The sequence below is a fragment of the Pollachius pollachius genome (genome assembly GCF_949987615.1).
Source record: "Pollachius pollachius genome assembly, chromosome: 5".
In the NCBI taxonomy this organism is placed as follows: Eukaryota; Metazoa; Chordata; class Actinopteri; order Gadiformes; family Gadidae; genus Pollachius; species Pollachius pollachius.
In genome coordinates, this window is record NC_136938.1 from 12,656,802 (window position 1) to 12,683,041 (window position 26,240).

General features: G+C 44.0%; 3 protein-coding genes across 6 annotated transcripts in view; 2 read left to right on the forward strand and 1 right to left on the reverse strand.

Moving 5' to 3' along the window:
- Nucleotides 1-350: 350 nt before the first annotated feature.
- LOC307076122 (DCN1-like protein 2) lies at nucleotides 351-7,584 on the reverse strand. 2 transcript variants are annotated; one of them, XM_079737006.1, is made up of 7 exons: nucleotides 7,457-7,584; nucleotides 5,962-6,178; nucleotides 5,275-5,443; nucleotides 4,850-4,980; nucleotides 3,864-3,946; nucleotides 3,199-3,295; nucleotides 351-2,899 (listed from the first exon to the last, which is right to left on the reverse strand). In XM_079737006.1, exons 2-7 carry the CDS (start codon nucleotides 6,134-6,136, stop codon nucleotides 2,829-2,831), a joined length of 726 nt encoding a protein of 241 aa, XP_079593132.1. In that variant the 5' UTR covers nucleotides 6,137-6,178; nucleotides 7,457-7,584; the 3' UTR covers nucleotides 351-2,828. The 2 variants fall into 2 exon arrangements, with proteins under 2 accessions (XP_079593132.1, XP_079593131.1); XM_079737005.1 differs by lacking the exon at nucleotides 7,457-7,584 and adding an exon at nucleotides 6,897-6,913.
- Nucleotides 7,585-7,595: 11 nt separating this feature from the next.
- On the forward strand, nucleotides 7,596-19,254 carry tmco3 (transmembrane and coiled-coil domains 3). Of its 2 annotated transcripts, none has more exons than XM_079737000.1 (15): nucleotides 7,596-7,735; nucleotides 8,130-8,237; nucleotides 9,061-9,344; nucleotides 9,561-9,728; nucleotides 9,841-10,020; nucleotides 10,751-10,951; nucleotides 11,164-11,292; nucleotides 11,385-11,477; nucleotides 12,774-12,948; nucleotides 14,312-14,429; nucleotides 14,964-15,159; nucleotides 16,344-16,494; nucleotides 16,602-16,681; nucleotides 17,088-17,237; nucleotides 17,489-19,254. In XM_079737000.1, the coding sequence occupies exons 3-15, from the start codon at nucleotides 9,087-9,089 to the stop codon at nucleotides 17,600-17,602; spliced, it is 2,013 nt and encodes a 670-aa protein (XP_079593126.1). In that variant the 5' UTR covers nucleotides 7,596-7,735; nucleotides 8,130-8,237; nucleotides 9,061-9,086; the 3' UTR covers nucleotides 17,603-19,254. The 2 variants fall into 2 exon arrangements, with proteins under 2 accessions (XP_079593126.1, XP_079593127.1); XM_079737001.1 differs by having other exon boundaries at nucleotides 8,130-8,215.
- Nucleotides 19,255-19,651: 397 nt separating this feature from the next.
- The window catches only part of gpc5a (glypican 5a), a 132,875-nt gene continuing 126,286 nt past the window's right edge, over nucleotides 19,652-26,240 (forward strand). For both annotated transcript variants that reach the window (XR_013811886.1, XM_079737003.1), the window contains exons 1-2: nucleotides 19,652-19,982; nucleotides 24,397-24,558. Coding sequence is in view for 1 of the 2 variants with exons in the window: in XM_079737003.1 (XP_079593129.1) it covers nucleotides 19,829-19,982; nucleotides 24,397-24,558 (316 nt within the window). In the remaining variant the exon portion in view is untranslated. The remainder of the gene's footprint in view (nucleotides 19,983-24,396; nucleotides 24,559-26,240) is intronic.

Genomic DNA, 26,240 nt, shown 5'->3' on the forward strand with positions numbered 1-26,240 from the left:
ATTTATTTTGTGATTCAGGGATAATATCTACGCTGTTGTACATGAACTAGGCAAGTTTTATTGTGTCCTTCCATTATTACATGTTCTATACAACTAACCAGGTTTTACCCAGTGGACTACACCGACTGGTAGACCCAGCTTACATCCAGGTGGACACACTGCGTTTTCTATTTCACACTGCTTACAATAATTTTGAAATAGTTTGTAATGGCTATTGACTTACACCTGGTTGTAAAATATTGGCCCTTTAACTGGGTTAAGGGATATGACCCCAAAACCTTCTCACTCAGAGGAAATCAAATCAGCCTAGAAAAACACACACATGCACGCACGCACACACAATTGCCAATTCAGTTTAATGTCACATCAATTTGTTTCTTAAAACAAGGGCACAATTGAAGTATGTTGGCACAAAGCAACCCTCACACCATGCTAAAAACCCACATGCTTTATTGACAAACCATAATTTCACCTTTCTCCATAGCCACACACACACAATATGCCACCAATATATTTTAACATTTTTCCATTCATCAGTGAAAAAAACATTTGATAAACCAAACAAACCTTTCGACTTTTGAAAATGTTGTACCGTAAACTGGTAACATACCGTATGATTATTAATACTGTATGAATACTAGAAGTTTAACTGACATTCACATGATTGAAACCTAGACATCATCTTTAGAGAATATAGTCGGCCAATAGGGCCAGCTGTGTTGGATTGGCTGTTTTTTATTGTCTCAGTGTTGCCAGGTGATGGCATTGTGTGTCTCTTTAGATGCTGTTTTCCATAGGAAAGGTGCTGAACACCGTAGATGTTTCAGATCCAAGAACACGTTCATTTATGGTTATTTAAATATTACATTTAAATATCATTCAAATGTTACTTGAAACACACCCGACACAAGGTCACAAGACGCCTTTCCATCTGTTTGAATAAAACACAAGATGTCTAAAAAATAAATAACATTTCTGAACGGTGTAATGTTAGAACATTCTTACTGTTTTAGTGTGGCGAAGCAAAGCTAGCTAGCTCCTAGTGGGGTCATCCCTATGTTAACCAGGTCCTATGTTCCCCGGGTGCAAAGGATTAGGGTCAGGTTTAGGGTTATGGTTAGGGTTAGGGTGAGGGTCAACCCTCACCCTAACCCTAACCAATCGGAGGAGAGACATTCTAACCGATCACAGGCGAATCAGAGGCGAAAAAGGCGGTACTTGCCCCTACCATCCTACGAAAAAAAGATTTGCTCACAGGGTCCTATGTTCCCCGGTCACATACAAAGCGGGGAACATAGGACCCGGGGAACATAGGACCCGGGGAACATAGATAAGCTCCCCTCCTAGTGGCTCTTAGCAGTAAATTAATGCTGGCTCCTAATGCTGGAGGTGCTATTTGGCTTTTCAGCAATTCAGAGCTAGGTCCTACTGATGAAGATGATAGTTAGTTCAGCAATAATTCAATGCTAGCTCTTACTGCTGGAGATACTAGGTAGCTCAGTGGTAAGTCAATGCTGGCCTCTACTGCTGTGGATGGTAGTTAGCCTAGCAGTTAGTTCAAAGGTGCAATGGTAGCTAGCTAGTAAACAACATCCTCCGCAGGTCAGTAGACAACACGCCCAGCCACTTGCAAAGGCGAAACAATGTTGGGCTAACACTTGTGTAGCTTGGCTAACAATTGTGTTGCTAGGGTAACACTTCCCGGTTTCACATTTAGCCAGAGATAACAACTGGTACCTGAGTGTTCAGTGTCAAATGTTTCATTGAGGTTATGACCTAGCCTAAGAGTTGCTCTACTTAAATGAGTTGGCCTTCGCACCACAAGCAAAACAACTCATACATCTACATGTGTAGCTCTATAAACCAGTTTAGAAATAGATGGGATAATCTTAAACAAACCAGTTGAATGTAGTATGTCTGATGTAAACTGAACAGCAGTGCTGCCCTGGCAGAACTTCACTGGCAGTATAATCTAAAGAAAAGTGTCCATCAGTGCAGTTTGTAGAGGTGGCATATGAAGGGTAAACAATCATCAAACAACCCTCCTGAATATCTTGTGTATCAGTCAGCGCAACGGTCAGTTGGTACAGCCTCGCACACAAAATAAAATATATAAATGTTTCAAACAGATCTGAAAAGCTGATTTCTCTAATCAAGGTCATAAAATGTTTTTCTTATTTCTCATACATATATAGTACATATATATTCCTTTTCTAAAGCACTACCCATCCCTAGCTCTGTGGTAGTAAAAAGTATAATACTGTGCTGGTGAAGAGGTGAAAACTCTACATCTGTTGAGTATGATCTGTCCACTTCATAATCTGTTGGAAGATAGGATCAGTCAATTTAATAATCTGTTTCTAGTATCGATCGGTCCACATCCATAGTGGTGCTCAATGGTAATTGATGGCAAACATGCAGAATTAAACATTTAATTCAAAACGTTGGCCATGTAAGAAGCCATATCCCCCAAACATTTATAAGTGTTAAACTTCCACTCGGCTAGGAGGATCACTGCAGGCTAGCAAGCAGGCTAGCTGCAGTAGCAGTCCAGCGGGAGCAACCTGTGGTTAGTGAGCAGCGCTAGCTCAAAGACTGCTAGCCATCCCAGTTCCAACTCTGGCTCTCTTGCTGTTCTGTCCCAGGTTAACTCTTCGCCAAGGTCTCTCGGCCAAGTGAGACAGCCTTTACAGCTTCCAGGTGTAGGAAGACTCTTACTCTTCTAGTTCCTGGTATAAAATCCTGTCCATGAAAAAACTAGAAAACGGAAGTCCTGGACAGGTGACCCAAACTACACCAGACGTCTGCCAGACCCAGGGCTAGCTGGATTAACGGCTGCTTCCCGTCACGATTGGTCGAGCAAATTCCACAAAGTCATCGATGAGGACTGGCCATGCACCTGTGGAGTTAGAGTGGGTGAGTTTGGGGGAAGGGATTGGATGAGTAAGAGGGCATCTTCTGTGCATAGTGGTTAGTCTGGATAAGACATTTAGTAAATCCAAAGTCTATTAAGTCTTGTGATCTATTTATGACCTATCCTGTCCACCATATTAGACAGTTACTGAAGAGGCTTTGTCCTTGTAAATGTATATTATTGATCTCATTTCCAAATTTCCCCTTGGTAATCCTATTTGTCTGATTATTTATTTGCATCTGTCCTGGCAGGTATGGTGTATCTGAAAGTGAGTAACTCCTCACCTTCCTCGTCATAGTTGGACATGTCGTCTGCAATCATGTTGCCGAAGTCCAGCAGCAGGTTCCAGGTGTCTTTAGGGATGGACCGCTTATGATGCTCCTGAACACAGATCACGTTTTTAATGGCATACATGGTTTTAAAGGGGACACATTATACACCAGGTGTGAGTGTGATTAGCCATTACAAGCCGTTTTGAAAATCTGGTCTTCTGACATCACTGGTGGGCGTGTCCATCTAGATGTGTGCTGGATTGATACCCTAACCCTAACCCTTTAAGAGAGCATTTAAAGGAAAACTGTCAAACTTGACGATTTTCTTATATAAGAGTAGTTTAATACGTGTGGTGTGAATATAAACAGTCTGCAATAACAGATATCAAGGAAAAGCTGTATCATTGGTGCTATCTGTCTGGGATTTATGTTCTTTGTGTGATACTCTTATGCAGTCATTGGTGTATTGAAGAAACAGTGGTGGCCCATAATATGGAAGACCGGTCTTAAAGTATCTGTTTGGACTCTCATACTTGGATTATCTATCCAGAGACATCTCTGTGATGACCGCTGTATTAAAGCGCTCCCCCTACACGTTGTTAATATAAAACTTTGTTTGAAGCACTACATATGTCAACCACAACAGCATGGATATTGGGTTGATAAGATGGACTCACCAGTAGAAATCTATTCCAGAGGTCTAGGAACTTGAAGCGCTCTGTCAACAGTAGGTTCCAATAGGCCACGGCCATCTCAAGGTCTACAGCAGGAAACAGGACACAATGTTTAATGTCTACAGCGGAACAAAACTGTAGGAAAGGGGGGCAGAATGGTCAAGTGGGGAGGGTGTTTCACTCCCAGCCGAAACGTTCTGGGTTTGAAGCCCCACATCTGCAGCCTACCTGTAGATATCCTCGCGCAAGATATCCTAACCCATTCCTGCTCTTTCATGACATGTATCTGAATATACTATAATTCACATTATTCCCTTTGAATCAAAGTGTATATGGAAAATGTTGCTAGCATCCATTTGTGTAATGAACAAATAACCTTTGAAGGTCAAAGGAATAGCCTTTTTAAGAACTTCCGTCCCAGTATCTCCTCCAAGTGGACTGGGTTCCCCCAGGATCCCATCTCAGTGTGTACCTAGTACCCCATTTTTAAGTCTTAAATTTTGTATCTGCTTTCCAAACTATGGCTGTAACATCAATATCCCAGTGAGCCATCTGCATCGCACCACAGTAGAGGGGAACAAAACCCCACCAGCACCTATACACTTGTTTGCATGTAGAGGACTCCCTCTATAGGTTAAACACATGCTTTGCTTGCATCATCTCTGATAGGCCGATGGGGTACTCTTGTAGCCGGCTACCTAAGTGATGACGCGTTACTCCTGTCGTCCACCTATTGAAAGTGAAATGAAGGGGTTGTTTACAGGGGAGCTGGCCGTCCTGACCCTGAATGACCAAAGTAGGGAGATTGGTTCACTTTTAATTGTTAAGTAGTCTTCATATATGAATGACTATGGGTCTTTAGGGAGTGAGTATACACAGGACCTCTATGAGAAATGTATCAGCAAATATCTATAGCTCAAGTCGCAAGTCTCCCGTGTCTCCATCTGCATATCAGGTGCGGTCCCCACCGCATGTTTGGAAACACTGACCTAGTCCCTTCTGTCCGGGGTTCTTGGCGAAGTTGAAGGTGAACTGGTACATGTCCTTGAACTTCCCTGTGTCTTTAAGCTCCTGTTCCAGTCTGGGCAGGATGGCCTTCAGCTTGTCAGGGCTGTCACATCTGAGCACACGCACACACACACACACACACACACTAGCTAAAGCATCCGCCGGCTAGAATACGTACACAGCTAGTGACATTATAACGTTGTGAGGGTGGAAACTTTAATGGTTACGTACGTAGCTAGCGATAGAGGATAATTGCTAATGACACAGCTAGTTATAGACAAACAGCTAAGCATCAAGCTGGTAACATTCCCGAGCAAGCTTGCTGTAAATGTAACTTTGAGTGTAAAATACAGCGCCATACAACACTACTTGGTTGGTTGCGTTTACAAAGTTTACCACTGCTCACCCGAGTTCTGCCATGCCCTCGAGGAACTCTTTGCGGCTAAACTCGCACTGGGTTGCAGCTCTGAACTTCCACGCGACGACCAGAACGCTGACGCTGGCCGGATCCAGCATCAGGTCGTCACAGAACTGCTGGATCCCGTCCACGCCGATCTTGCCCTCATCCTGAGGGTCTGCAACACACAACAACAGCCTTTGTTGTTGTAATGAATGTTTTTCTTTAATGTCTATTATTAAACGGAACAATGTTTTACACATCCACTGTGAGGCTTATTATCCACTGAGGATGACATCACAAGTGGCCTGGGGTCCCAGATGTATGATGAATAGATCACCTAACTGCCCTGCCCCAAACTGTACCAATAGGGAGGGCTGATCCATCCATCATACATCTGGTTCGACACTCACACTTGTGATGTCACTAATGGGTAGATGGCTATAATGTCATCCAATTACATTAAAATAAGGCTCCTTTAACATTAAAGACAGATATAGTATTGTAGTCCAACTTGGCAATGAGAATTGTCCTACAACATCCATGACACAAGGACGCACTCTAGGGTCATTCATTAAGGTATGGTCTCATATTGACCTGACCCGGTGGAGTTCTGGATAGAAGAGCAGAACATGTGATAAACCCACAATAGGTCATGATATCACATTAGTAGAATATATTGCGATTACTTCTTGCCTTTATATCTGTTGTAGAGCTGGTCCAGCTTTTTGCGGTCTGCGGTGGTTTTCATGGGGTCTCTGCAGTACAGCTCAGGGTGTTGGAAGAAGTTGTCGGTGGCCGCCTCCAGCTTCCAGTCGTTCTGCGCCAGACAGAACAGGGCGGTGCTCTCACCTGCCTGCGAGAAGCACATGAACTGCCCCACCTTCTCCTTCTGCCAGGACTTGAGCTTATTCTGCAATAGATCACAACCACCCTGTGTTAATAACCTTACACCATATTTATTATCATGCATACATTAATGAATACATATACTTCAGTTACATGGCACCGTGAAATAGGTGGTAATGACACATAAACACTTATATGATATTGACATTTATAAATACAACTAAACGTGTTGTCATGGTGATAGGGTTAATAGATCGGGCAGTATTCGAAGTCACGCTACGTGCAGTCACGCGTGGACACCTGTAGTTTTATGTGGAGAGAGGCACAACATCCACAGCGCGCCACCCTTGTTTACATTAAGTATGTGAGCTAGCTGTTAGATGGCTATCGGGGAGATTAGCACACCGCAGACCAGACCTGACCACCAACCCGATGATCTAACCAGCGACCCACTTTCCAAACCATGTGGTGTGTGTGTGTCTGTGTTTGTGTGTATATGACAGCAACTGTCCCGCTCAACCAAACTTAGACTATGCAACATGCCAAAAAGGGAAAGGTACGTGCACAGAGTGCGGGTGTCCAATCACTCGACATACCAGCTGCCTTTCTATTTATCTTATATTTAGTATAGTATACGGGCCATCACTCTCACTATGCGACACTCCGAGGACACCGCGACCCCGGATGTTTGCGTGTGCGCGATTATACAATACGATCCTAAGAATGGTTTTACTGGGTTGAAATAGGTGTGTTTGTCTCTCTCTTTTTTAATCTTAACCTACCATGTTAACAGCCGTTGTTATGGCCAACTTGAGATCCTATTACTTATGTTTTGCGCATGCGCCAAAACACGGGCGCTACCCCTACACAACACGTAAACCCTGGGAATTGTAGTTCTAAATAAGTTCTGTGAAATAAAGGCCTTGTATTTGTGATGTGTTTTGTTTATTAAAACTATTAAATAAAGGGACCGAGTCCCCAAAATATGCATTTGCTTGGTTGGAAATACAAGGATAGTTTAAATGACATCGAGAACGAGGACGATAATCCTCTTGCGCAATATATCATGAGTGAATCACGAGATAAATAAGAACAGAGAATCAGTGGTCAAATCTGGTAACAAGTCAAGAGTTATTTACAATTACTATACAACAACATCGACACATACTTATATTACCTTAAACCCCGCGTTGTAAAGATATATACTCGACACGGGCAGACTATTTTAACACTACGATTGAAAACTACAACTCCCATATCAAAACAGATAAACCCATGTTTAGGAAGTAAGCAAAGTCCCCGTCCCCCCCAGTTTCTCCCAAAATAATCTGAACGCAAATACCTTTTAAATATATATCCTATATGCCCGTTTCGATGCCGACAGTGTCATGACGTTGCGGTTCAGAGCACATATCGAGGTCGTGGCAAAGGAGAAAGGTGCGGTCGACTGCTTGCGTTGTGGACGCTTCTGCGGGGCACAGAGCTTCGGCTCCAGATATGTGGCAGCGACAGGACAGGGAGGCTGCTGCTGCTGCTGCGGCTGGGGCACAAGAGCATGATTGTATTTCCTTCGCCGGTCACAGAGGAGGTCCAACTCAACACATCGCAGATACTTTTGCAGGTAGCCACCGGCCGTCGCCTTTTAATCATCGAGTTTGATTTGTATTCTTGAGGTATTTCGTGACGTTTTGGTGTAGTGATTTAGGGAGGCGACTCTTTAGTAATAATAACAATTCAGATAATCGTTAAGTTGTCAGCGCTTTCTCGGTATCACCCCACTGGAAGCAGGTAATTTGTTATTGAGGCTAACTTTCAGATTTCAAATTACATTTGTGTATCAGTGTTATTTGAGAATTTGTGTGTGTGTGTGTGTGTGTGTGTGTGTGTGTGTGTGTGTGTGTGTGTGTGTGTGTGTGTGTGTGTGTGTGTGTGTGTGTGTGTGTTTGTTTATGTATGCGTGTGTGTGTGTGTGTGTGTGTGTGTGTGTGTGTGTGTGTGTTCTCTCATTTAACTAGGCACAGTGTGAACAGTGGTCCTATTGATGATCGGGATATTATCAGAAAAAGAGGAACCTTGACTGGAAAGTAAACTTGTCCCTACTGTACGTACTCATGTTCATCAAGGTATGGACCCAACTCCTACACGTTACAACATTTACTCTGTTCTATATTCTTTGTATCAGATTATTGTGTAGTATCCTATGGTGTTGTGCGGTTATGATATGTAGACAGTTCATTATAGATTTCTGCCACTTGAATGAATGATATTCATTATACTCTGGGGTTTCTGCTTTGGTTTAGTCTGCTGTCTGTTCTAAGTAAGCCACAGACCAGAGAAGAAGAGTAAGGGATAGAGAGTAACGTTTCTAGGTAATGAGATTGGCTGTTGTTTGCACTGTTAACGGATGTACCACACCTATTCTCCAAACACACTGAGTGACCAGCTAGTATTGCTGTAAATATATATATGCTATATAGAGGTAATATAAAGATTGGTGCTTTAACCTTGAAATGGTAAATATAAGCAATAGCTTTTGCTTTCATTTTGCACAGCCCTTGCTAGATCAATAAGCTACTAGTCCTTGTAGCTAATTGCATTTTATTTCTCATTTATCAAGTTCTCTCTTTAGGTTATTACCGGTTATTACCAATATTTCTTTGTAATGTAATTTTATGGGATTTATTGCCTTTATGGAGCGCACAGGGATGAGGTTTGAAGAAGAGGTGGGATGAAATGTAGTAGAGGACCGCAGGTCTGGAAGAATCAAACCCTGGTCACAAAGCACATTGCGTACGTGATTTGTGAACCAACAGGTTGAGCATGTCTTTGTAGTAGTAGTGTTCAACAAAGTATGTTCTGTGGCCTTCAGAGCTGGAGGTCTTTGCTGTGGTAGGTGTATAGATAAAGTCTTTAGAAAATCTCTATCCTCTCTAATGTCCCCTTCAGGGTGAGAGTGGTGAGTAAGGGTCTGGATGCAGGCTGTGTGTGTGCTGGTATGCTGTGGCCTGGTGGGGGCGCTAGCGGGGATCCAGAAGGAGCACGTGGCCCAGCAGGCTATCAAGCTGCACCGCGGGCGTGGCGCCGCGCCCAGTAACACCTGGCTGGTGAACAGCTGCAAGCGCCTGTCCGGCCTCCTCCGGCAGAAGAAGATGGTGGTGAGGAAGTTGTCTGCGGCCGCAGACGCCGTCAGGAGAGACCTCACGCTCTCCGATCCAGAGAGGCTTTTCCAGGTGGGAACTGTAACAGGTCTCAGACTAGCTTCTGCCATATCTATACAATAGTGTTTTATAGCTAATTTGTATTTTTCTGTGTTACTCAGTTGAATGAGGTCTAATGTTTATCCTTCTACAAGGGACACCCTGCTGTTAACTGTGCATTATCCTCATATCCACCAACTGCCGGCTACAGCAGGTAGTTGCTTACCTGTGTGTTCACCTCCTCACTAGGTGCACACTCTGGAGGTGTTCCAAAAGGAGTTGAACGAGAGTGAGAGTCTGGTTTTCCAGTCGGTGGTAAGCCTCCATCGGGCGCTGCAGGGGGACTATCGCGACGTCGTCAACATGAAGGACAGCAGCCGGCTCCGCCTCGAGGCCCTCAGAGAGGCAGCCATCAAAGTGAGCCACAGCAGGTTCCCATGGCGACCATACACCCCTTGACCATTTCGGGGGAATTTTGGAGTTTAAAGGGTCTATAGACAACGCTTTTGTCGGGTTTTTCTGTCATTAGGAGGAGCAGGAGTATGTGGAACTGTTGGCGGCCGAGAAGCACCAGCAAGAGGCGCTGAAGAGCGCTTTGGCCCAGAACAAGACCCTGTCCATGCTCGATGAGATCCTGGAGGATGTCCGCCGGGCCGCAGACCGGCTCGAAGAGGAGATAGAGGAACACGCTTTCGATAACAACAAGCAGGTGGGAGGGCCTTAACTCACACGCCTTCGATAACAATGAGCAGGTGGGAGGGCCTTAACTCACACGCCTTCGATAACAACGAGCAGGTGGGAGGGCCTTAACTCACACGCCTTCGATAACAATGAGCAGGTGGGAGGGCCTTAACTCACACGCCTTCGATAACAATGAGCAGGTGGGAGGGCCTTAACTCACACACCTTCGATAACAATATTCAGGTGGGAGGGGCTTAGTAAAGACTCCCTTGATGATAACAATGAGCTGGTGGGAGGGGCTTATTAAAAGCTCCTTCGATGATAACAATGAGCAGATGGGAGGAGCTTAATAGACTCCCTCGATAATCACAAGCAGGTGGGAGGGGCTTAAAGCACACACCTTTGATAGTGACAAGCAGGTGGGAGGGGCTTAATAAAGTCTCCCTCGATGATACAACTCCAACATCACGACTATAGTGTTTTCTGTGTTCAGAATGGAGAGGATCGCTCACAAAAAGGTTGGCAGAGACTGTCAAAAACATACGATTGAACTCTGTTCTCTAAATTACGGTCTCATTTCATAAAACACGATAAAAGTACTATGTTGAAGATCATATAACACATCAGGTTTAAAATGGAACGGTTTTGGATTTACTGCCTGTTTTATTGAGCCCACCTTCAAAACAACAAGCAGGTTTGTGTGGCACTTACCAGACATGCACATCATGTAACTCACACACACAGTCTCCGTCCCACAGATGAAGGGGGTGAATGTGGAGGCGGTGCTCAGAGTTGAGGAGAATGAGGAGGACGGGAGGAAGAGGAAGAACGTGTCCCGGAGGAGGGAGGCGGAGGACGATCTGGGACTGAGCATGCTCATCGACTCCCAGAACAACCAGTACATCCTCACCAAGCCCCGGGACTCCACCATGCCCCGGGCTGACCCACACCTCATCAAGGTGAAACCCCCCTTTCTTCCCATGGGGTTGTACCCCGACCAAGCCTCAGCACCTTAGTTTTAGGTTTGTGTGGGCGGTTGGCTGTGTTCTTAGGGCCGTGTGTGTGTGTGTGTGTGATAATGAGGATGATTTGTTTTCCCAGGACCTGTGTGTGTTCCTAGCGCCATGTGTGTGAATGTGTGATGAGTATGATGATGACCATGTATTTCCAGGACCTTGTGTGTGTGGTGATGCTGTCATTCCCGTGTGGCTGGCTGTGTTCCCTGCTGGGTCTCCCTCCCATGTTCGGTTACATCATCTGTGGAGTCCTGTTGGGACCCTCCGGACTCAACACTATCAAGGTGTGTGTTTGCACGTGTGTGAGTTCCAGTCCGTGGTTCAGACGCTGGGTGAAATGTGATATAATGTATGTGTGCGTGCGTGTGTGGTTAAGTCCATGGTGCAGGTGGAGACGCTGGGTGAACTGGGGGTTTTCTTCACCCTGTTCGTGGTGGGTCTTGAGTTCTCCCCGGAGCGGCTGAGAAAGGTACCTCTGACACCAAGCTTTCCTGACATGTCAAGCTGTTTTTCATTAAAATTGTTACAATTTACTTGTAATTTATAATGGCTGTTACCTCCTTGTGGTGGAAATATAGGAGGCAATAATGCGACAACCAAAGAAATTGAAGGAATCAGAGGGGAGCGAACAATTAAAGGGTTTATACCAATTGTTTAAACTCATAAGAAATATAACATCGGTTTATCACAAATATGGGAGAGGGCAGAACAATTGTGGTCATGCCAAAACAAAGAAATCAACAAAACAAGGACTGGCCCTCTTCTATTTCTCAAAATAAACTCAACATAACGGCCTACCTGGCTTATCTAAAAATACATGTTAGCAAAACAATTACAGGGGTGGCATCGTCCAAAACAACCAGTGTCTCTAGAAATTGGTTTAAAGCTTTGTGTGTACAATGTAAAGGGTAGCCCCAACTTAATAATGCTCTTTACCTCCACTCTCATACCTTGTCCCAAAGGGTTGCTCAAAAGCAAAGGCTAAAAGCCAAGCACAAAACAAGGAAGAGAGAGAGCGACGGTTGTCTGGCAAGGTTAAATGCCAGTTCCCAGTCGAGGCAACCAATTAGCAGCAAGATCAGACTGCACAGGTGAACTCCAATCACATCGTTAGGACCGGAGAGGGAGAGAAAGGAAACCAGGAGGGAAGAACACCCAACAGGCACTTTGCCCATGCCAGCATGTAACAGTTGTGCATTTGATTTGACCGTTGTTTCATCTTCCTTTTACACTTCTGTGTGTTTATGTGTTAGTTTCATATTCAACACGGAATTGATGTTTTGTCACTGAATTTCATTGGCTATATGGAATTAAATAACTAAACTTAACTAACTTTACCTGGTGTGGAAACTAATGATCATCTCATCCATTCAATTCTTAGCTGCCATTGCAGATCGTTTCTGTTTAATCTTGGTAGTATCTTTTGCATGCAGACATTTGCTGTAAATCAGGGCAGGGTTGTGGGTTCCACTCCATAGTAATCAGATGGACGGTGTGCGGATTGTTTCTACACGCTTTGATCCGATCACAATGGGAGCCAGACCACTTCAATACGGGATCTGCACGTGGGATTGTAAAAGCCTAGATCTGATCTAGGAGGTTAAACACAGACCCTTAACACGTCCTGGTGAGATGGGATCATGAAAGTGCAACCCATCTCACTTTGTATTACACATACATATGTGTAATGTGTGTCTGTGTGTGTGTGTGTCTCTCTGTCTCGGTATCTGTGTGTGTGTGTGTGTATGTGTGATTGTGTGTGTAGGTGTGGAAGCCATCAGTGCAGGGTTCCTGTTGTCTCAGCCTCCTCATGGTGGCTGCTGGTCTGTTGTGGGGTCAGGTGCTGAGGATCAGACCAACGCAGACCGTCTTCATCTCCAGCTGCCTTGCTCTCTCCAGCACCCCCCTTGTCTCACGCCTATTGGCTGCAGAGAAGGACGGTGGGTCTGGCCATCTGTTTGTGTCTGTCTGACTGTCTGTCGGTCAGTCTATTTGTCTGTCTGGCTGTCTGTCTCATCCTTTTGTCTGTCTGTAACTCTGTCCGTCTGTCCGTCTGTCTGTCTGTCTGTCTGTCTGTCTGTCTGTCTGTCTGTCTGTCTGTCTGTCTGTCCTCCTGATTCTGTACCTATCCCTCTATCATTCTATATATCTATCTTACATCCCTTGTTCTGCAGCTGTGTTATATTTATATACAAAAGGGTATGAACAGCAGTGTTCTACTGAGGGTATATTTGTTTATAGTATATGTGTATACGTTTTCAGGCTGCGGTGGGAGATAGAAAGGGTTTCAGCTGTCCTGATGTCAGTGGAGTTCTACCATTGTGGAGCAAGGACAGCAAACTATCATGGTTTTGTTGAGCGGCTGCTGGGGTCCCTATGTAGTAAGGGAGTAGCAAGCCTTTTGACAGCCTGGTAGGCCGATACCACCAGTGGCATGAATTGGATTCGAGCAACCACCAGTATCCAGTGCACGGAACTGAGTCGTGGTGTAGTTTGAAGACCTGCCGGGTTGCTGCATTCTGGTTGAGCTGCATGGAGCACATGCAGGCAGACTCAGAGATGTTAACACACTGTGGCAATGGTGTTCTAGTATGAGGGTCCAGGAAGCATAACCCTCTCTCAGACGGCAACATGAAAATCAACTGCTATTAGGACAGTTCCACGGGGTGCCCCGGTGATTCACCGGGTAGAGAGCGTGTTTCTATGTGGTGAAGACTTCTGAAAGGCTGTTCTTGCAGTGTAAAGTTCTAAAAGGTGAGCGGGCTAGATAGGGCGGAGAGTGGGGGCTGTTGGGCAGTGGGAAGTGACCCAGGATAGAACCTCATTGGGGGAGAGGGGTGAAAAGGAAGTTAGAGTAGGAGATGAAGAGGTGGCTAAAGGACAGGCGGTGACAGCAGGTGGCTGGAGAGATGAGGAACGTATGTTCCATCTTTTTCACAAAGTAGTTTACAAAATGGCTCAGTAGGGGCGAAGGAGGTGGAGCAGTGGGGGTATTGAGAAAGGTGGAGAAGATGGGAAATCATTTTGGGTGATTGTAAAAGGAAGATTGAATCTTAGATTGGAAGAAGGAGCTTTAAGCTGCAGCCGCAGAAAATATGGAAAAAAAAAGATTGGTGGCAATTGGATAACCGCCATGTGCAAATCCAAGCGCAGGTGTACCACTGGTGGAACGCGAGGGGACTGCAGGTGGTACCACAGGTTGAAAACCAATATTCTTGGTGGCGTAAAGTACAGCAGCGTTCTACTTAGTGTACCGGTGTATATGTTTATAGTACATGTATACAATATATATACTTGTTTTAGGTGATGTGGAGTACAGCAGTGTTCTATTGGGCATGTTGGTCATGCAGGACGTCCAGCTGGGTCTCTTCATCGCAGTCCTGCCCTCCCTCATCCAGGCCCAGAGCTCCAACACAGACAGGTTATACACATGATATACATATGTACTACTGCTGACACATATACATGTGCATGTATCACCCAAACTTATCTGGTTGTATTGTACCAAAATATGCATACACATCCTCTCTCATCCGGTATCTCATATTGGGTGTCTGTGTGTGTATTGTCTCATGGTGTGTGTATGTAAGTGTGCTGCTGGGAGGTCAGTGTTTGCTGTTCTTTTATTTTATGTGTGTGTGTGTGTGTGTGTGTGTGTGTGTGTGTGTGTGTGTGTGTTTTCTTATGGCGTGTGTTTTAGAGTGCTGCCGGGAAGTGTGCGTGTGCTGCTCGTGCTGGTCTTGTATTGTGTGTGTGTGTGTGTGTGTGTGTGTGTGTTGTGTTATGTGTGTGTTTCAGTGTGCTGCTGGGAGTGCGCTTGTGCTGGTCTTAAACGATGTGTGTGTGTTTGTGTGTTGTGTTATGTGTGTGTTTCAGTGTGCTGCTGGGAGGCGCGCGTGTGCTGGTCTTAAATGATGTGTGTGTGTTTGTGTGTTGTGTTATGTGTGTGTTTCAGTGTGCTGCTGGGAGGCGCGCGTGTGCTGGTGTTGCTGTTGCAGGTTCTGGTGTCACTAGCAGCGGTGCTGCTGCTCTGTTTGCTGTTGAGGTCCGTCCTCATTGGTCCGTTCTACAGGAAGCTCCACGCAGAGGGGAAGGGGAACAAAGAGATCATGGTGCTGGGGACGTGCGCCTTCGTCTTCCTCCTGCTCTCGGTCAGCTCCTAGATGCCCTCTATTGGTTATCACCTGGAATCCTGTCATCCATTCATAAAGTTTTTGGTTTTTAAAGTGGTAATATCTCTTATATGAACCTCAACATAGTAATATATGCCATGTTATCACTAAAATGGCTAAGTTTTGTTTTGTTACTTGAATAACCCAGTGATTTTATAAAAAAGGGGTGAAATCAGGGGCGTAGCCACATCAGGGCTAACGTGGGCCAGTGCCAATATGATTGACAGCTGGCCCACCCTATCCGAAGTGCCCGGCATTAACTTGAAATCCAAAGAATGAAAAAATAGCCCATATTATAGTGTCATACAAAATGGTGTGAGATACATTTTGTTTCAATTAAGTATCATTATGTTACAAATGTTTACAGTAATGCTCTTTATGTAAATGTTTTGGTAAAGTCCGGGAGCTCCTCCCGGAGCTGAGCTCCGCGGGTGTCCGGGATTCCGGACATCCATGTCACGGTTCAATCTGGACTTCAGGGAGTCAAAGCCAAAGTTCCTTTCTCCCAATTCCTTCTCAACCGTGGATGCATGCATGTTGTGCCATAAATTCCCCCCGGGGATGAATATTGATCTATTTATCAATGAGGCCTATTATTATTTGCCATCAATCGTCTTATCTGTCATGAAATGACGTGTTGTATAATTTTGGGACAATTGCTGTACTGCCTATATCGGAAACCAAAATATGTAATGTAAAAAAAGTCTCAAAAGTCCACCCTGTGTAAAGATCCTGGCTACGCTGCTGAGTCAAATCCTATGTTTTTGCCATTCTCCCCAAAACACTATGTGCACGTTCTACTCTGCTGCGAATGCAGGTGAAATATTTTCGTAAAAATGAATCAGTATGTTTGCATGTATTGCTTTGAAAAATATTCATGAATATTTCTATCAATGTAGGAATATTATATCAAAGACAAAAATACGACACAGTGTTTTGGGGAGAACGGCAAAAACATAGGATTTTACTCCTTTTTTTTCTAAATCACAGTGATAAAATGGCAAAGATTACTATGTTCACGATCATATAAGACATATTGCCAAAACCAAAAATTCCCTTGTTACCCATGTTACCCTATGTCGCTGTTGTGTATTGCCCTGCTGACAGAGTTGACCCCTGGGTGTTACCTAGATGACATTGTCTGGCTGTTATGCGTTGCCTAGGTGACTGAGTTCCTGGGTGTTTCCATGGAGCTGGGCTGTTTCCTGGCCGGGGCGCTGCTTTCTTCCCTTGGTCAAATGGTCACCACTGAGGTCATGGGGTGCATCGAGCCAATCAGAGACTTCCTTGCCATCATCTTCTTTGCCTCCATCGGTGAGAGGCCATCTATATAAACGCGTGAGGTTGTTTACAAACCGCGACCACAGTGTTGTGGAAGATGAACACGGTGTGTGTTTTTGCGTTTGTGTGTGTTTGTGTAGGTCTCCATGTGTTTCCCAGCTTTGTGTTGTATGAGCTGACGGTTCTCGTGGTGTTGACACTCTCCCTCGTCATCATGAAGGTATGAACAGACTTCCCTCTATGCCCCCTGTTTTCGATCGGACTCCATTGTTTTGTACAGTTTTCTGCATCTGCTTTCACAGAAATCATTTAAAGCCAGTCAATATCTTTCCGTAGTATCAATGTCCCTATCCAAGTACTAAGTAATAGGTCATTTGCTTTTGATTATGAATCATTAGGCCGTCAGTTAATCCACACAGGGAGACTTGACCTGGGACCTTACAACTTTGACATTAAATTATGCATTTATGTAAACTTTATATGTAAAATATAGAAATGTGTAATATAGAAAAACATGGAATTCATATCCAAAAACTGTACATAATATATTGAATATGCCTAATGTAAATAAACAGCCCAAATGCTGCATTGCACAATACATTTGAATATGAAATCCCCTCTGGTAGTTCCTGATGGCCGTGCTGGTGCTGTCAGCCATCTTGCCTCCTTGTTCCCGCCACATCCGCTGGGTGGTGTCAGCTGGTCTGGCCCAGGTCAGCGAATTCTCCTTCGTCCTGGGAAGCCGTGCACGCCGCGCTGGCATCATCTCAAGAGAGGTCAGTAGCACAAGCCTAGCAATTCAATGAGTTATATCAGTAAACATAGCACCACCTAGCCTGGGAGACCATGACCTAGCCTAGAAGGCTAGGCTACCTTATATAACGACGTGTTCTTTTAGTGAACAAAGTGCTACTCAGCCTAGCAGGCCAGCCTCCATTACAATGTGTCAGTCATTAAGCATGTGTAGCGTAGCGAGTTAGTGTGTGCGATTGGCTGTTGATGGTGTTGGTGATTCTCTGGTCTACAGGTGTACTTGCTGGTGCTGAGCGTCACCACCCTCAGCCTCCTATTGGCTCCTCTCCTCTGGAGGGCCACCACGCACAGGTGGGGGATGCGGTCCCAGCGCAAAACACTCACTTGACCAAGCTCCCACAACACTCACCTGATCACACCCCTGAATCACTCAACCTGACGACGCACATAAATCACTCACCTGACCACGCACCTAAATCACTCACCTGACCACGCACCTAAATCACTCACCTGACCACGCACCTAAATCACTCACCTGACCACGCACCTAAATCACTCACCTGGCCACGCACCTAAATAACTCACCTGACCATGCCCACAACACTCCTCTTGACCAACTGGCCACACCTCAAAAAACTCTCCTGGCTATGCACCTAAATCACTCACCTGACCACCTGACCAAGGCCCCTGGAACTCTCACTTCACCACGCCCTAACCACACCCCCATAAACCACCTGAAACCAATGAACATGGCCAAAACTCTCTCCTGGCCACATCCCCAAAACACTCACCTGGACCAAGCCTATAACACTCACGTGACAATGGCCGCAAACACTCACCTGACGATGCCCATTTTACTTAGCTAGAAGCGCTGTTGCTTCGCTGCTAGTGTTTCTGTGTAGCTAGCAGTGTCGCTGCTTAACCAGTTATGTTGCTGTTTAGTCAGTAGCAAGGCTGCTTAGCCAGTAACTTATATGTTTATCTACTACCCATGTTTTTTTGTCATCCTGGATAACCTTGGGGTACACATGTGATCCTGTGAGGTGTTGAAACAAACAAACCTCAGACATATTCATCTTGGTTCCGATTTCGTTCATAATACTATCTGGGTGGGGGAACTGAATGCGGAATTCCGCATTCAGTTCCCCCCCAGCTAGTATTTATAACCAAGTTGGCCGCTAATTAAATAAGGCCCATACCTCTCCCTAGATTATGTTTAACGACTCCCAATGAAACTTTGAAATGGGATGCAAATGTTACACAAATGCAAGGCTGTTGTCTTTCAACACGGCTTCATGTTTGTGGTGGAAAAATGTCTACCTGAATATGTTTGTCCAACACACTCAGAGAACTGTCTTGCAAAAAGGGTTTTATTTATGTATTTATCTTCATAAATATGTACATCTTGAAAACCTTCTATTTTTATTATAAAAATGCACTTTTGCCCAATATGTCTTAGGACAGCCTCTGGTTGTGATTATTGCTGTTCCAAACACCTGGTCCGACATCTTCTCGCTCTCGCTCTCTCTCTCTAGCTCTCTCTCTCTCATATATCGGTCTGTGGAGATGGCAGATATTAAAGGGCTTTTCTTTGTTTACTTTAGTTTCTTTCTTATGTAGTAAGCTGTACAATTTCCAACGCTGCACAACCTACAGCGTTTACAACTCACTGGACTATTTATAAGGCAGATCAATTGAGTAAATACCTCTATTGATTATTGTGTGTCCTTTTTTATTTTTCGAACTATTTTTCTTAAGTTATAAGTATTAAATAGGCAGGTTTGAAAATGTTGTCATGCACAAAAACACCACAATAAAAAAATGATAGACAAAGGTGTGAATTTAACATGAGAACATGTTTTCTAGTTGCTTTGTGGTTCATATTCTCTGGTTTGATACTGATTCCACTAGAGGACAGCGTTTCGCTAGAGCCTAGTCATTCATTGGTATATTTGACCACCATCTCGGTCTAATTCCTCTCATTTTATGTATTGACAGTTTAATAAAAAATGGATATTGTGATGAATTGCCCTAATGTTGGATAGCCTTTGAGTGTGTTTTCGTGTGTCAACCATGTAATGCAAAAGGTTAAAGAAAATAGTTTTAGGAATAGTGAGTATGTTGTGTTTAATATTATTATATTATTTCTTAGCAGTAAAGTTTTGAACTCAAAGATTTCAATTTTTCAAAGATTTTAGAACCTCACCAGAAATGTTCTCTAGGAATAACACTCAAATATGTACTTCCTGCTCTGAGGAGGGAGAGAATACTCAAAGACGCTTTACAGACATAAATAAAGTGAAGGGTGAGGACACGGTCCATCCACTAGATGGCGTTGTTATAACGACTCCCAAGGTTTTCCAAGAATCACCCCTATCTGAGGCGAACCAACTCTGATCGGAGCTGCACACACTCTTCAAAACTAAACAGATTCAAAGCGACCCCACCAACATTACATCAGTCACTTGGATGTAGGATTTAGGGTTTGAGGCGTCATACGTTTGCATTACGGTTGCGAATAAGGGAATGGCACTCACCTAATGAAACTTTTCCCCTTCGAGGCAATGGTTAGGGTGAGTGTAATGAAAGCGTGTGTGTCTACCTGGGTTTAAGGATGGCGCTACTAGGGAAAATTAACTGCGTTTTGGTATTGGCATGTTGCGCTGCGTTCACGTTTGGCGACCCAACCACCTGCGATGAAGTTCGCAAAGTTTTCCAGCTCAAGCAAATCGGACCTGTGAAATTAGTCCCCTCAAGCCCAGGAACAGGTATGTTTACGTTTTGTTTAAATAAAAGAAACACCACTTAATTTAATACTTTTTCTATCGGTAGTCTGCTTGCACCCATGGGGAATCTTTTGAAAAAACATTTTTATTCGTTTTATATTCCACAGTCACGATAAGTGAAGATCAGTCGAAATACGATCAAATTATCTATACACCACCAGAGCGATATCGAGGTTATGTTTATTTTCCTAATTTCAACCAATCCAAATAAATGTTATTCCGAAGCAAACTCTTGGAAGTCGAGTGTTGTGGGTGATAAATATCAGTAATATCATATATATTAGTGCAGTTTTGCAGGCAAAGCTCTATCTCGTGTACCTGGACGTGCGTGGACGGCTGTGTTGACCTACCTGCTGAGGTGGGGTCATTATTGTGTTGCTTAATGATCTTTATGATGTTTGAAACGGACAAGACCACGTGGTGGAACCGCCATAAAACAGAACGGATCAAAAAAAAATTAATAGACTTACTGTCTATTAAAAAAGCGCAGAAATACAGGGAACGTGCCACAATAAACCATGTTATTCTGAAGAGTCAAAATGAAGTATGTTCATTTATAATCGTTATGTAAATATACTTAATTTATAAATGCACAGATGTTATCCATTCCTTTTGCATTTGGGTAGGTCATAGTCATCTTTGCCATCTTTAAAACATGTCTTCATTTGCCTTGATTCCCTCCTCTGATTAACGTGTGTAATTGGTGTAAATCATGTGTGGGTCCAGTAATATTCTATGAGTAATCCTTCTTAATCCTCCCGTCAGTAGCCAACACCTCGTCTTCCAAAGCGCAGGCTTCTGTCTGAAACTACAACCCCTGACTTGGCCGCCAGCCCTAAACTGGGTCCTGAGTACCGGAGCACTTTAACTCAAGAACTGTACTTGTGTCAAGTACTTTTGAGTTTATTTGTGACAAATACTTTACTTGTGGCAATTACTTGTACTGTTCTTGTCAAGTACTTGAACTTTACGTGTACCAAAGTACTGCCATTTTTGCCGACGTTATGCTTTAACTCCTTTCCAAAAGACAGCAGATGTTTTTACTTCAAATAATGTTGCCTGATATTGTTACAAAAAGGGAAGCTGAGGACACATGGTACGCTAGGTTTGTTAATCTGTTGAACTTGTTTGTTCAGTTTGATATATACTGGACAATAAGGGATTCAATTCAATCGGACATGACTGGTCCATTGTAGCTTGAAGAACAGGTTTATTCTCCAAAAATAGACTGTATTAAACACATTTATCTGTCGCTTTTGTCCAAAACGACTTACAGTAAGTGCATTCAACAATGAATATATAACCCAAAAAGTGCTACTTAATTTTATAACCAAGACATAGAAACAAGACAACACATAGACAAGACAATAAGTGGAATTATTTTATGGCCATGAATTATAACTTTTTCTGACACCTTATCCATAGTGACTGTAGGGATTAATCTTTAGGGAGCAGGTTGGGGTTAGGGGGCATCTTGCTCAAGGATGCCTAGACCACTATGGACATTCCAGGCTTGAACCCGGAACCTTTCGGCTGTGCGTGGACACTCCAACCACCAGAACCATCCTGCCCTCCAACTAGATCTAGAAGGCTCAATAAAACCAACTGCAAGCTTTCAGAGACCCACACCAGGGGGTCCTTATTCCACGTCTGCTCCCGCTCAGGAGCTGTGGATGCTGGGCAATCACCCAGCAGGAGGTCTATCTCTGCACCCAGAAGCCGGCTACTGGCGCTGGGCTGAGGAAGGCTGGGGGAAGTATTTAGGTTAAGAAAGCGCTACCCACTGTGCTCTCATGTCCTCTTATCTGGAAGGGCTGGCATTCCTCAAGCTGCGCTCATCGCCTAGCGGTGATAGTGGTTAGCAGTGGCTGGCCCCCCGCTGGTGGTAACAGGCCTTCAGATTCTGCCTCAACATGTTGTGGAGCCAGTTTTCACACACACACACACACACACACACACACACACACACACACACACACACACACACACACACACACACACACACACACAGACATGCACATTTTAAAGATGATTAGTTTCTCCCCCGTCTGCTCAGAATTCTCTCAGTGTGGTGGAAAGTATGAGAGGGCGATCAGGTTTTGGCTCAAGATGTCTTCTGACAAGTGGACACGACGTGTTGAGGCCTGCAGCTTGCACACTACAATGAGATATTGTATAGCTCTCATACATTCTGAGGTTAAAGACATGCATTTCTTTACCACATTAAATATCCACAGTAATACAGCATGTCTAAGATCATTTTGGCGAAGATACAAATATCACTGAATTGTAGTCCTACCGAAATCCTCTCCAACTCGGGTAAGAGGACTGACTATCTGTCCAACCCTCTCTTAAAGCGGCAAGGACCAAAAGGTACTCGGTCAGATCCCCAATGTCTGCAGCCTACCTTGAGAAAGATGCCTAACCCCTACTTTCTCCTTCATAAGCTGTTTCTGAATCCATTGTATGTTCCCCTCGTAAAAAGCATCTACTGGATGATTAGCAATTGCTTAAGTCTAACACAGTATTCACAGTGGCTCTGGCTTCCATACTTTAATGTATTCCTTTGTCAAACTGCATATTAAATATATATATATATATATATATATATATATATATATATATAATAATATATATATATATTATTACTATTATAGTAGTAAGATATATATATATATATATATATATATATATATATAATAATTATATATATATATAATAATAGTAATATTATTAATTATTATAAATAATAGTAAAATATAGTAATATATATATATATATATATATATATATATATATATATATTACTACTATAATAGCAGGCTTGTCGCACTAGTTACTCAAGTTACTTATGTGCGCATGTGCCAACTAGCCTGCAGCTCACACACACGCACAGCACGCGCGAACGCATATATACACTGCAAGCAGGCACATACACACCGCATACACAAACTGTACACACACGCACATGCGCACAAACACACACGGGAACGCTCACACACACACACGCGTGCGCACACACACCGCACAAAGGCAGCCACATACTCGCCGAGCTAAGACCTTTTGTTTTTTAACATAACGGCTCCGACGTCGACAAACTATCCAAGGTAACACGTACTGTCTATAGACTGTAGAAATTGCGATAAAAGAAGAGAAGCGACAATTTCTCACCTCGACAAGGGTCGTGCATTTTGTCATATAAAAACGTTAAGTTCAATCATTGCACCAACCGGCATATTAACACATAAGCGACGTGATCTTAAAGAGACAGTGTCCCTATAACGCAACGAAAACATGTCAATAACACAGTATGGTGAATTAGTCTATAAAGTCCACCACAAGACTACACTTTGTTGCTCAAATGTAATATTACCCTCCTCCTTGAGCCTCCCGAAATGTCTTTACAGTTTGTTGCTCAAACTTAATATTAAGCTCCCCCTTGAGCCTCCTGAAATGTCTTGCGATATTGATATCCCCCCTCCCCCCTGCGGGCTGTTTTAGTTGCTTTATTTATCTTATGTTTTGTGTGTATGCTATGTGTGACTGTAGGTTACTGCTGCCTGTCTTGGCCAGGACACTTGAAGAAATGTTTAATCTCAATGATGATTATTATTTTTAACTAACCAATTGTAGTTGCCTTGCATTTTAAAATGTCAATGCACTCTTCAGCCCTGAATAACACTAAAAGCTATATAATAATTGATTTGCATGCATAGTATACTACACTTTCAATGGAACAATTACCCCAGTTACCATAAATTGACTAATAATTAATAATAATTATAATGTTATAATGTAATCAAATGCTCACACACTAGCTGCTTTCAGACAAACGTGTAAGTCCTGATATTCTCCTGATGGGCCGTATGTGTGAACAACATATCCTGACATTTTTACCCGGAAAATCTCCTGAAAAACACTACCCTTGAGGTAGTATTTTCTCCGTAAGAAATGCAAATGACCTTAAATGTGAATGAGGAGTAGAAAGTCAGTATTTGTCACACTACTTCAGTGGGAGTGTTGATGAAGGTTCTGCATGTCATTGAGTGGCCCCCTAAATGATAATCAGCCTGTTGCCTTTAGTTCACTGACTGGTTAAGAAATATTTAAATGTTGGCAATGCTTTTAAGAGTCATTTGTGGTCAACTAATGTTATACGTTGTAAAATTATAGGCAAACTGTTATTATATTATGCTCTCAGAAATTTGTTACAATATCGACTGGGGTTTTCACATTATTAGTATGGGTTTAATTACAACTAGAGGTTGAGAAAACTCTAGTATATTATAATAATGTCAATTCTAACCCTAACCCTTTTTTTTACTCCCCAAATCCTGTCATGTTTAGCTCAATGTGATGTCACTTCCTGACACCTCTCTTCACCATGCTCTCCCAGCGTCCGGACTCCAGGTGTGTGGATCCAGGAACCAGAGCTGCTGCACTAGGAAGATGGAGGAGCGCTACCAGCTGTCAGCCCGCCAGGACCTCCTCACCCTGCTGCACACTACCAGCTCCTCTCTGCGCCTCCTCCTCTCCCGCCACCTCAACGCCTTCCAAGGTCTGGGTCCTAGTGTGTGTGTGTGTGTGTGTGTGTGTGTGTGTGTGTGCGTGCGTGCGTGTTTGTCTTTGCGTGTGTAGGTATACGTGTGTTCTTGTTAGTCTGTGTGTGTTTGCCAGTTTTCGTGTTTTTTCTCCAAAGATTGTGTGTGTGTGTGTTTTTGTGTAAATATGTGTGTGTTGTTGGTGTGTGTGTATGGATGTTTGGGTGTGCGTTAGTGTGCATAGATGTGTGTGTTCTTGTTAGACGGTGTGTGTGTGTGTGTGTGTCCGTGTCAAAGTGCAGTGCAGTACACTTTACAAAGAAAAAAAACAGATAATACTTTACAGTAGCAGGTTGGGTTGTTTATGTGTATAATTGCATGTGCTGCATGGGATGTAATTGGTGTGTGTGTGTGTGTGTGTGTGTGTGTGTGTGAGTGCTTATGCTTCTAAGCATGTGCGGTGGGTTTGGAGTGTGTGTGGGTTGTGTGTGTACACGCTGTAGAGTAAACAGTGGTGCGACCTTCCTCCCACGGAGACCAGCTAACGGTTAGCTCCTGTCCATAGCAGTCTATTGCACAGTTTACGGTCACTTTTGTAGAACGGAAATTTAATGGAAACCATGACCAGGCAGCCGAAGCAGGCCGTCTGTCTGTCTGACAATGTGTTGTTTGACCTAAATGGAGGAGAGGTGCATATAATCTACGGCGATGGACTATGTTGGTGTCCCTCTCAGCGGCACCTTGGCTCTGTTACCAGGCAGAGCTGAGGGATTGAACTCGCAACCCTCCAGGTTCCAAGTGTTGTTCCATCATCTGGGTATCATGTGCTCCTCGTTGCTGCCCAGCTCGTAAGCACTACAGAAGATATTCAGCCAAACCCCTCCCCTCTTGTTTGGGCTCTTCTTCTCTGTTTGCGTGGTTGGGTCTGCGTGCCTTCGTCATCCCCTGCCAGGCGTTTTGATCTCAGACCCCAACAATAGTAATCAGGACGGCGACCCGCATCTCCATGACAACTTGTTAAGATGTTGAGACCTTGCCCTCCTTATCCCCAACAGATTGACGATAGCAGCAGAGTAAGAGAGAGACAGACAGGCCAAGACTTGTCTCTCCTGTCTACGTGATCCATGTGCCTGCATCCAGGGAGCAGCTATCGGCTATCCCGTACGCAGACAAAGCAAATGGTTTTGAAGAGACGCAGAGCGTAGGACTTATAATGAACTGTCTGAGGCGTATCATTAAGTCAAATTCACTTTAACGACGTCTCTTTCTCTATCTTGATCTCTCACTCCCTGTCCTGATCTCTTCCTCGGTCACCCTCGATCTCTGTCTCTAACTCTCTTCCTCTCTCAGTCTATCTATCTCCCTCCCTTTCTCTCTCTCTCTCCCCCTCAATCTCTTTCTCTAACTCTCTACCTGTCTCAGTCTATCTTCTCCCTCCCTTTCTCTCTCTCTCTCCCCCTCAATCTCTTTCTCTAACTCTCTACCTGTCTCAGTCTATCTTCTCCCTCCCTTTCTCTCTCTCTCTCTCCCTCTCTCACTCCCCCTCTCTCTGTCTCTCCCTCTATCTCTGCCTGGGTCTAAAGATATCCCACCATGCCGTGGTGTTGGGGGGTTAGCAGGCTGAACCCAGTGTTTTGGCTGTGGTTTTAGACACTAAATATGCTGAGTCAGTTTGGCCCTCCTGAACCCCTGGGCACGC

Coding starts and splice junctions, on each gene's coding strand:
- LOC307076122 (XM_079737005.1), bottom strand. Junction 4,981..5,274: donor GAGGGCATGGCAGAACTCGG/GTGAGCAGTGGT, acceptor GCGTGTGCTCAG/ATGTGACAGCCCTGACAAGC. Junction 3,296..3,863: donor TCTGGAATAGATTTCTACTG/GTGAGTCCATCT, acceptor ATCTGTGTTCAG/GAGCATCATAAGCGGTCCAT.
- tmco3 (XM_079737000.1), top strand. CDS start 9,087: ATGCAGGCTGTGTGTGTGCTGGTATGCTGTGGCCTGGTGGGGGCGCTA. Junction 9,345..9,560: donor ATCCAGAGAGGCTTTTCCAG/GTGGGAACTGTA, acceptor CCTCCTCACTAG/GTGCACACTCTGGAGGTGTT. Junction 9,729..9,840: donor TCAGAGAGGCAGCCATCAAA/GTGAGCCACAGC, acceptor TTCTGTCATTAG/GAGGAGCAGGAGTATGTGGA.